This window comes from Etheostoma spectabile, chromosome 12 (genome assembly GCF_008692095.1).
Source record: "Etheostoma spectabile isolate EspeVRDwgs_2016 chromosome 12, UIUC_Espe_1.0, whole genome shotgun sequence".
NCBI classification, from domain to species: Eukaryota; Metazoa; Chordata; class Actinopteri; order Perciformes; family Percidae; genus Etheostoma; species Etheostoma spectabile.
In genome coordinates, this window is record NC_045744.1 from 29,155,793 (window position 1) to 29,167,541 (window position 11,749).

Sequence of the window (11,749 nt, forward strand, 5' to 3'; positions counted from 1 at the left end):
ACTTTGAGCTTCGTTTTCTAAGGTTTAGTGTTTAGGTAGCGTTAAAAATATAACACTCAATTTCCTCAATTACTGTAGCACATTTTGGTTTACTTGCATTTGAGTATTTCTATTTCAAACTTCTTGATACTTCATTTCAGAAGGAAATATTGAACTTTATATTTCACATGAGCTCATAATAATTTGATCATCTTAAACAACTAGGCTACAACAATAAATTGCTACTTGCAAATGAATGCATCAGACATAAAAATCCAACAGTTACACTCACAGGGGATGTTTTTCACATTGACAAGGCCTACATGTTGGTTATAATAGGAAGGTATAATAGGTAACACTTTAATTTCAGGACTTTAACTTCTAACCAGTAGCCTAGACCTTAGGCTACAGTGCAGAATTACTATGTTTAGCTACTTAAGTATATTCTGTGAATATTGAATACTTTAATTTCCCTTCAGCTCTACTCTCGAGATCCATTTCCACCTATGGAGAAACACCTCACTGTTATATTTTTCATTTCTCCAGCAGTCAGGAGCAGCAGAGAGAGTGGGAGTCCCGGGACGACCCTGTTAGAGCGGTAGGACCACCGTTTGGAAACGACTATCAGAGAACACACACACACCCATGTGCGGCCAGTAGGAGGGGCCCTGTGCTGAGGTGTTTGAGAAGGTGATGCCGTAAAAGCGGGCCAGTGTGTCGCAAACCAGGTGTTTTTCAAGGGGAAGGTGACGTCGTAAAGCGGACAGGAGAAGGGAGGGGTGAGGAAGAGGAGGGGGAGACAGGAGGAGGGAGGAGGGAGGAGGTGACTGGCGAGCGGCTGCGCTTCAGACTCAGCGAGAGGATCATGGCGGATGGCCCCAGGTGTAAGCGCAGAAAACAGGCGAACCCGAAGAGGAGCAGCGGTAAGTCCAAACTCCTCCGTAACCCACTGGGGGAGCCGGGCCGGCTGCCGACGAGCTATTTACTCGGTAAACTATTTCGCAAGACTTGTTGGGAGTGAGTTGGACCACGTTTCGGGGAGTTTTTGGGTGTTCATATCCCAGTGTGGTGGTGTACCGTTATACCTGGTTTGCTTCTCTCTCCGCCTAGCGGTCCATGGGGCCGCCTGACAGAGTGAACCGTTATCCGTCACTTGGCTATAACAACCCGAGGAGCGCTTGATAGTTGGATCGGCTGTATTATTAGTTGTTGTTTTTTTACTTTTCCTCTCTTTGTTTTTGCACTTTTCGACCACTTTTCCACCCATGGCAGCACTTGGCGGCAGGTTGCGGGGCTTTCACATAACAACGTGGCCCGTTCGGCGCAGTTTGTAGTTTAGTGTACGATTTTAGGGCGAGGTTGTTGCGGGGTTAGTTTCATGCTAACTTGCTACTCACTCGGCCCCGGACGGTGCAGTTTCTCCCTCTCGTTCAAAATAATTAAACTTTATCTGAATGTTTTCATGTCCGGATGGGAAACCGTGCTGTTGCGTTGAATGCATGTTGTTTTTTGCATGGGGTTTGGTCTGGTTCACTTCTGCTCCGGTGACGGCATAAGAGATGGGATGTTTATTTTATCTCCAGTTCAACCCTCCCTGCCACAACTGCAACAGCACATGTCCCCTCAGCTAAGGTAAGAGTGGAAACTGTATGTTTAATCCTCCTCAAGTAGAATTTGGCAAATGTATCTTTATGCATCCATTTCCTCATTGCCTGGACCAGTTTAGCTTGATTTATTTAGCATTTTTTGTTATTCGGCGTGAGTTTTATATTACCTGTATTGCAAATTGCCCCTATTGCACGTTTTCGACTGTTGCATTTTGCACATGTAAATTTGGTGTTTTGAACCATAAAAATGCTGAAAACCGATGTTATTTTTTTTCGCATTTTGGTCATATCAGGGAATATATTTTTTAGTTTCTAAGCATAGGTTTCGCGTCACTTCTTTACATGGATTTATAGTTCAGGGTATTTGATTGTCAGTGTTGACATTATATTTTCTTGATCTTACTTAGTGGTATCTGCTGTGATATAGTTTTAATAGGCTACGTCTAGTATCACCTGTAGGGAGTTTATCTCTATTATGTCACACACATTATCTCAGAATACACGTTTGTGGGATGTGTTTTTCCACACAGTGAGAGTATTTTTGAGTCCACCCGTTATGAAGTAAAGGATATTAAAATAGATTTTAGGTGTGGGCTGTTGTAATAACTTTAAATTGACACAACCTTTTAGAGTCCCTTATTGGACGGTTTCTTACCTGTATCCCCCCCTCTTACATCGTATCGGCCAATAACGAAAGTAAACCCATTTATTTATATATTTTAAGACACCGTTATGAGGCATTTGATGTGTGTGAGCCGAGGGGCCGGAAAGCACCTTTTTTTTTCTCCTGCTGACGACACGACGGTGACTCTGTGCGTCCGTACAGGAGCCATCATCATCATCACCACCACCATCATCATCATGTTTACCTGAACGCGGATAACGGGGCTGACAAATGGCCTAGAAATAAACAGAAATAACACCTGCGGCTCCCGACCGTTCACGGAACAGTATCTGCTCGCCGTTTCTTAAAGGCTCTGTGTCTCGTGAGGAGCCAGGAAAAACCGCTCCAAATGTCAACTTGTGCAGGTAGAGATGATTTTTTTGTAGTTCTTTTTTTAACCGTGTGCCGTGCCAGCTCGGCGGCATGGATGCTCGCCTGCCTTTCATTCTCGCGCGATGTATCTCACCGAAAAGCATTTCTGACCTACTTGTGCATGTTTTATCTCAACCTTTTTATATATGTATTTTTTTGGTGTGTGGTGTGGTTTGTTTGGTCGAGTGCACTCCGCAGCTTTGTGTGAGTGTGCACAGCAGACGAGCGGTGCACAAGGTGGTCATTGCTGTTATCCCCCCAAACTGTGTGCAGTAACAGCGCTTTACAGGGCTCACCGTTAAACCTCTCCTTTCCATCTATTGTGTTGCGGTAATTCGTTACACAATTTCCTGAGGGCTGGTAATGGCGGTCACTCAGTACCATTGCTGCAGTGAAGGCGGGGTTGCTGCTTTTTTTCCTGGACCGGAGACAGCCAGGTATACGCAAGGTGATGCAACACCTTATAAAGGTGTATTTAAACAGCTTTCCCCCCGTGAAATCCCTGCAGTATAAAGCTTTTGATACTTGACGGGAATATCCCTGAGCGTCTCGTTTCCTTTTAATTCCCAAAGATATAACGTTAAATGGGATTAGAATATGAAAGGAGCGCGTCCGTGTAACGGGGCGCGCAATCAAGATGGCAAAATGTGGTGTGATTTAGTGCGCACCGCTCCCATCTGCTGCAAGCAGAACTCATCTGCTGCTCCTGCTCCCTTTCATTTCCCCACCAACCTCAATTCAAACAGAGCCTTTTGTATTAGTTCATCCCACATGACACAGACTCACTGCTTACTGCTTTGGATTTTCCTTCTGAACATTAGCCTGTGCTAACGGGCCATGACCTCAGTGTGTCATCACCATGATGTAGCAAACAGATGCTGGTACATCAACTACACTTCACTGTCACAAAAAGCTTTCATTTGTTTTCAACAGTGCAAACGCTCACATGACTCAATGCTACTGACTTTGTGCTCTATAAGTCTAAGACATTAACACAGATATGCCAGTCTTATAGTGGACAAATGTATTATAAAGTGAGTAAACAGACTGTAGATGGGCCTTTTCTCATAATAATTGTTATTCTTCAAATGATGTTAGACACATTTCAGCCCTCTGAGGCAAATTTGTGATTTATGATATTGGGCTATAATAATATTGACAATTTCACAGTAGACATTTAAATGATTTTTTAAAACAATTAATCACGCATTTTCCCAAAAAGTATTTAAAATGTCTGATAGTTAAAAATGCCAAATTCCAAGACCAACAGTCTTAAAGCAGAAAATCCTCCCATTTGATAAACAGTAACCATAGAATGTTTTGCATTATTGCATTGGAAATGACAAACAACTTATTGAATACCAAAAAGCCAATTTATATCCTACAATAATGGATTAAGTTTAGGCTCTCCTCACACCTCACATATCCCAGGGACCCATCTCCTGACTTGAGAGTTTAGCTGAATCTTGTTTATAGGGCTGTAATCTCCCAGTCAACTAGTCCATTTATTGGTCGATACATTCTGGCTCGACCAAAATTCTGATTAGTCGATTTTTGCTGTGTTAATTTCATCAGGTGGAAGCATATACCCTTACGGTCTATGGGTGGAAAGCACTAATGGGGGTGTTTTCAGAGCATCCCTGTTTCACAGGTAACAGTCTGTCTTCAGAACACCCCCCTTGTTTTCACTTTTTTGGATTAGCCCAACCCATTGGGGACAGATTGAAGAAAGAACTAGAAAGCCTTGTTTTAGTGGTTTGCTAAATATTTATTTAATTGTGAGTGTTTAATTTACAGTCAGTCCTCCTCTACCATATCAAAGACATCGCCAGTGTGGCAGCATTTTACAAAAATAGATAACGGGAAAAAGTCGAATGCAAAGTTTCCAAGCAACAGTTTGCATATCGCAGCTCGACTACAAACATGGAACATGACTTAAAAACGGTAAGCTAACTTGTCTGTGTTAGGTTGCCCTGTATGTTTTGAGTAGGCTATCTGAACTTATCAGAGTTGGCATATTTCATAGTCTAATAATTGTTTTATAACTACAGGCGCACCCACCCGCAACCACGGTAGCGTTCCCCAGACCCCCCCAGACCCCGCTGGATGTAAAGCCTCTAACACCCAAACGCAAAAACAGTACAGTTAATTAATCTTGCATTTTTTCCGCCCCTCCGCATGCAACTTGAGTCGACCAAGATTTTCTTTGGTTTATTAAAGCCCTACTTGTTTATTATTATGGATAAGGGTGTGAGAAGATTATAAGGCAAAACATTACACCGATTTGTACAGTGGCCCCCAGATGACATCACATTAGATATAGTGATTTATATTAAGAAAGACTGGCCACTGTAGTGTACATGGTTAGTACCAGTTGAGCGTCATAAACAATATATGTGTGAAGGGCACACTCATACCTCCCACTGGTTCTTTCCAAACCACAGTGTCAGAGTTGGCATTGAATTTTATTTTGTGGTTTTAGTTTCACATTGCACACTTATGTTTTAGTGAACCAGAGCCGTTAACAAAATCCTTAGCAGATCGTTATCAGGATGAGATAATTGGCAATTCCTGCTTGTTAAAGGCAGAAAATAAATCTACTTCCAGTTCAGGTCATTTAAGATAAACATTGTCTGTTCTCTTTGCTGTAGTAGTTCAATGTTTTTAATGCATGAGTGCTGGCAATCAAACATCCATCTCTTCATACCTATGAAATAGGGCTGCACGATTATGTTCAAAATGATAATCACGATTATTTTGATCAAAATTTTGATCGCAATTATTCTCACGATTATTGTTTGTTTAACCACAACATGTTATTGTCACATAGGCTATTTAAACTGCGAGAGGGAGTGTGATGGACGCTATCACAGAGAGACGGCTGACTCACTATGAACGGGTCCAGCACGGGTCGAACGGCGATACACATGTCGTGTGTATGAAACGTCTGTATCTCACTGTGCTGCATTTTTGAACTATGATATTCTGGCCATGGGTCACATCTCTGGCCCAGGTCCAGGTCCCGGTCTCGTACAGCAGCGCGTCTCCCACGCTGTTACTCTACCAACTGAAGTTAGCTGCATTCAATACTTCTTCTGTGTTCTTCGCCGTGGCGGCCGCGATAGCGGAGTTACCATGGAAACACTGGTACAATACTGGTTTGCCCCTCAACTTAACAATATCAGCTGTGTAAAAAAAATTAAACTTGACAAATATCAGAGTGGGACCGGCGGCCGCTGTGTGGCGCGGAGAGTAAGAGGAGACAGAGGAGAGGAAGACCGTAGAAAGTCCAACAGGCACGGCTTTACAGACGAAATGGGTCATGTAACGCAAAATAAAACCATATCCTAAACAACATTGCAGCGGATGCGAGGACATTAGCACCGGTGCGTCCTAGAGGAGCTAACACCTAACAGACGCTAACTAGCACCGACTAGCACTGGTCACTGCTGTTGTCTGAAAAACAACAGATGAGACAAAGTGTTGCGTTTACTGGTAAACTGGTAAACCTTGAGACCGACGTATTACCGACTGCTATCTGTTGAGTTTTCCTCACGCTACTCTGTCCTCTGGGACTGTCTACATCTAGATACTAACCTGCACGGGGTGCAGTGAACTACTCTGACTGCCTCATGAGCAGACGGCTTTACGGAGCGGGAGATTGGCTTTGCAAAAAACCCTGAGCGTTCTATGAAATGACGCTTTATAAAAAATAATCGCTCGATCACGCAAATTTTATCGTGGGAAGTCCAAATCGTGATCGCGATTAAAATTTGATTAATTGTGCAGCCCTACTATGAAACCTTTTTGTCATTTCCTGTAGTTATGATCTCATTCATAATGGAGGGGACTCATAGTCAGGTGTCTTTGCTGATTTTGTGTGCCACCCAAGTTCATATGACATTGTTCTCCCCTATCTAAACATCTTACCCTAGACTCCTTGCTGTTAATGCTGGCTGACAGTCACTTTGCCTTGCTCTGTGTCTTAACAGAGAAGATTTCCTACCAGGCCACGCCACTGGAAACCCGCTGCTATAAAAGCCTGTAAATGATGAGTGTCATTGGGCTACATGCCTGCAGAGAGCCTCATCAGCTTCAACTGTTCTCTTACTGTACTTGTTTATGCCTAAATTAAACACTTTGCACATAGTTTTTTTTTATTGCATATAGAAAGTGTTGGCGCCCCCCAAAGAGGTTTTAGCCAGCGCCAAAGGAAAATAATGAGGGCCAAAGTGTCAAATTTTTTTAGCAGCCAGACATACCGGCCTGTGCTGAAAAGCCAGCTAACCTATAGCATGTAGCATATTAATTAAACAAACTGGACTGGGGTTGGGGTTTTGCCTGGTTCAAAATGGGCCTTTTGGGGAAAAGGCCCATTGAGCCAGGGAAAACCCTGCACACGTTAGACTTTAGATTTGAGGGAGCTGTAGCAGCATGCATAGTACCCGAAACAGTTATTCCTGTGTTTTAGTGTCATTATATACTGACATTCTTGCAAAGAAAAAAGAAGAGGAGAAAGGAGGAAGTTGTTTTCATTTTAGGTCTGTGGTGAACTTGTCCTTAGCTCCGCATGTAGATGTTCTGGAGTTCTTCTGTAAATGGCAGGTGTTGGCCCTCCATGTTGTTACTGCCACTTTAGTACCGGCTTGGTCATCCAACGCCTTTCCTCTTGCCCCAAAGTGCTCCGTGTTTGTGTGTGTGTGTGCACGCTCTCAGCTGGGCTGTAATCTAACACAGCAATTTAGGGACTAGAGGAATGCAGCCTGGTGTTAACATACCTTGACAGGATAAACACAGCAGCTTGGGACTGCTCATACCTCCGAGCCTGCCAGGGCCTTTACCTGTACATGTACATTCAGTCTTAGAGCTGGCCAATATGTCAATATCGTGATATGAGACGATATATTGTATTAGATTTTGGATATCGTAATATGGCATAAGTGTTATCTTTTCCTGGTTTTAAAGGCTGCATTACAGTAAAGTGATGTAATTTTCTGAACTTACCAGAAAGTTTTAACCGTTCTATTATTAGCCTTTACCCACATAGTCATTATATCCACATTACTGATGATTATTTATCAAAAATCTCATTGTGTAAATATTTTATGAAAGCACCAGTCAAAACTAAAATTTTGTTGTAGTATTGATATTAAGGTATTTGGTAAAAAATCTTGTGATATTTGGTTTTCTCCAGTCTCACCAAATTGTGTGTTATGTGTATCCTTAAAGTCCAACACATGATTAACACATTTCCTTTCTCATAAACTATTTCCAAAGTTGATTATTTTTAAGAATTTTGAATCCAGCATTGTTTGCATTCTGTGTAAACTTGCTAGCAGTCTTCTTCTTCTCACTTGTAGATCAGTGGAATAGTGTAAAACACTTGGCAGGAATGTGCATCACATCACCATGTTTTGTCAATGTGTGCATTGACAAAAACGGTGATCCACATAGAAAATAGAAAAAGCTCCATAGCACTAAGAGAGGCCAAAAACTCCACAGGGAAGCTTTCAGCTTTCCTGTTTTGGTGCCAGTGACAGTTCTAAAGTGGATGCTGTGCTACAATGTTTTTAATACTTCATAATAATCTTCAAGCAAGTTGCTTGTTTAAAATGCAGATGTACAGTACGTTTGGAGCATTTTCACTAGCTGTGACGGTGGTGCACCAACAGACGAGTGTAGTGTTTATCAGAGCTTTCACTGACTCTGTTCACTGACGGCTTGTATATTTTATCAGGTCAGGGAAACAGACATTTGTTGATATGAACGTGCGGTGGATGACTATTTTAAGGGAATACTCTGGTCTCTTTGGTGATATGCTCTTTGATCAGCTGGCTGTTGTTTGATGCGCTGAGATGAATAGCATTTTCTCTGAGTGTGTGTCTGGTATTTACTGGTATGCTCCTCTGTAGATGCTGAGGCTGTAATGCCTTGCATGTTGTGCAGGCAAGCTTTGCATCATCTAAGAAGAACTAGGGTTGCACAATATATTGTTTTTCAATTGTCATCTCAATATCAGGCGCAATATACAGTACACATTGTCGCGATAGATCAGAAAAGATTTTTCGTGTAAGTTGAAAGAAAATAGAGTAGAAATCAGTATAAAACTGCACATTAAAATGTGACTGTCATTCTTTTTTAAGTGGTGTCTTTTATATTCAATTCAGTGTTCAAATTTTCAGTAAAAGAATGTTGGAAATGATTTGTTTTGAATTCAACAAGCAATTTGTTTTATTTTAGAAGAATACGGAAAGCAGCAGAAAGGTAGAACTGAGTACATTTTAATACCTGTTTATTTACCGCAAGCAATATTGTTATCGCAATATTCAACAACGTTCTCACATATAGCGTATTTTCCTGCATGGCCCTACAGCTAAGCTTATAGACCAGGGCACATCGTGGCTTTGTACAATCCCACACCGGTAAAGGACTCTTTCTGTGAACGATAGGTGCCCCAGTAACAGCTGTCTACAGAGCAGGAGAGTCACGGGAGGGTCCTGCCCCTATGATATTATTTAGCATTTATGTGGAGCTAACAGGCCTGGCTGTAGACTGGCTGCCACACTCTTAGTCTGATAACAAATAATAGATGTTATCCAACATGCTATTATGGTTACCAAAACTTATTTATAATACAAAGGACTACTTTTTTTTTTTTACCTTACCTTATATATTTTAATGTAATGTGAATATTTATGCACAACATTAAGCCTTTGGTGTGTTTTAAGGAGTCATATGGAAATGGTCCTGAGTGTTATTAGAGGTGGTTGTGGTCAAAAGTAAGCTGCCAATTGATCCATGAACATCGGCCATCCATGTTACTTTCTCCTTGTGCTAAAGAGCCTGGAGCTGTGTGTGTGTGTGTGTGTGTGTGCCCGCGCTGTTCCCCTTGCAATAAAGGCCTGTGGAATGACAAAGCACTACAGGATGTCTTTAGCGTGTCAGCATTACCCCTCCCATTGCCTTTTATGGTCCAGAGGGGGAGGTGCGTCAGGACTACTGATGCTGCTGCTGTGACTAATTGAGTAGTGTGTGTGTGTGTGTGTGTGTGTGTGTGTGTGTGTGTGTGTGTGTGTGTGTGTGTGTGTGTGTGTGTGTGTGTGTGTGTGTGTGTGTGTGTGTGTGTGTGTGTGCGCGCGCGCGCGCGCGCACAAGAGAGAGTATGTGTGTTGTGTTAACATCAAGGTGGGAAACTGCTACTTTCCTCCTGGCTTTGCATAACAACAGAGACCCGATTGTTTGGATTTACATGCATTAACATGGTGCCTGTTGGGGAAAATCAGCGGTTCCCGCTGACGCTGTTGCGTTTCAATTAGATGACGTCGGCCGATAGAGGCGCCTCGACAGATCAGGCATGGAAAGTTGAGATAGATGACTAAATACAGCCTAATAAAAGGCATACGCATCATCTTTTAATGGGTTTAAACAGTATACACCCCCCCTTGGATTAAAAAAGATATCAGAGAGTCTGGATAATTTTTAGTCATCATCCACTATACAGCAACCTTTATTATTATATAACTAAGTAGCCTACAAAAAAAACACATTAAGAAAGTAGCCTGAATCCAACAACAAATGCTTACAAACATTAGCCAGCACAGACGTGCCTGTTGCCATGCAGGTGTGATAAGCCTATTGCAATGCACACTCAACATGAGCACTATTTATAGTTGAGGCGGACGGGAAATGGCGTGCTGACCTCTAATTTGATATGAAACCGAGAGCAACAAATTGTGTCATTCAGGCTGAACTGCGCCGACAAGGCTAAATAAATCTGAAACGTGGCAATGTGGCTTCTGAAACTCAACACTAGAAGTTGTTTGCATCACCAGTGGTAACAAAACAGGTCTTAGAAGATAGCTCCCCCACCCCACCCTCACAGTCTTTTCACAGGTCAGAGGTCAATGGAGCAGCCCTTGAGCTGTGTTAGAAAACACATGAGCCACATGTGCTAAGAAGCACTGTGGCAGTGAAGATGCACAAAGATGCTTAGCACAGTTTCAGTGCTTGGCATAATTTCTCTGTGCAGTGTAAAGATTACCCTAAAGCACACATTGGAATTATAACATAGATAGTTTTTTCCGTAAAATCTTCACTTTGTACATGTTCATCATTAGTCACCCTGGTCCTCAAGTGCCAGTCTATGCACACCTGAATCAATTTAGAGCTAAACGGCACCTTAATTGTGTCAAGCGTGCAAGACTAGAATTGCCGTAAAAAACTTTAAGGCAGGTAGACCTTAAGGACAAAGTTGGCTGGCATTATAATCCAATACTTGATCCATGTTTAGGCTGCAGAAATGGGTCTTGTCACACATCCAAGACTCCAATACAATCAAAATGTTCACCATAATGTCAGATCACAGAAGAGTACTAATGCTTGGGCTTTCTGAATGATTTGACAGTAAATTGCTGCCATTTGTCCTTATAAATTAATGAAATACATTCACAGTTTAAACTGATTGTGACCCAAAAATGTAATCCATCACAGATATGTGCCATGCTAAGAATGAAGAGCTCCGAAGAGCGGAAGAAAGAAAAATCCAATTCCTTTATAGTCTGCTTTGTTGAATTAAAATAATAAGGTGAAGCCAAATTCTGTTCGGAACTCACAATGCCATTTCAAATTAATGTCATGAAGACAGAGTTTGCTCACTGCCACCTACGCTCAAAACAAAGTCAAATGTGGAACCAGAACTGAAATCCACCTCCAGGGCCACTGGTGCATAAAATCTCAGAGGAACTGCCAAAACTCTTACAGTATTAGCACATTTCTTAAAGGTGGCCTAACCCATTTCCACAAGTAACCTGCTTTACTGTTGCCTTTCATCGTTCCCATTCAAGCACCTGAATATTCATGCATTCAAGAGGCTCCCTGAGCAGCTAACAGCTAAAACTTTAATCTACACTGTGTGGTTCTAACCAAGGCTGGGCTGTGAAGGGACCAGCATCCCAGCTCACACCGTGCATATATTAATGCATTTGCACCTGTTTTTAATGACTTTAATTTAATTTTGTATATGTTTATACGTTTGGTAGGATTGTGTGGGTGTGGTGTGTGCATTCAGGACAGTGTGTGTCCAAAGAAAGAGTCCCATTCAAAGTCCGGTGTGTATGGGGGGGGGGGG

General features: G+C 42.1%; 1 protein-coding gene across 4 annotated transcripts in view; it reads left to right on the forward strand.

Annotated features, from left to right (window-relative positions):
• Positions 1 to 757: 757 nt before the first annotated feature.
• The window catches only part of LOC116698907 (zinc finger E-box-binding homeobox 1), a 98,426-nt gene continuing 87,434 nt past the window's right edge, over positions 758 to 11,749 (forward strand). For 2 of the 4 annotated variants that reach the window (XM_032531131.1, XM_032531134.1), the window contains exon 1: positions 758 to 902. In XM_032531131.1, coding sequence (XP_032387022.1) covers positions 845 to 902 — 58 coding nt within the window. In that variant the 5' untranslated portion in view covers positions 758 to 844. Of the gene's footprint in view, positions 903 to 1,311; positions 1,612 to 2,328; positions 2,616 to 11,749 lie in introns of those variants that run through there. The other 2 variants (XM_032531133.1, XM_032531132.1) reach the window with 2 other exon arrangements.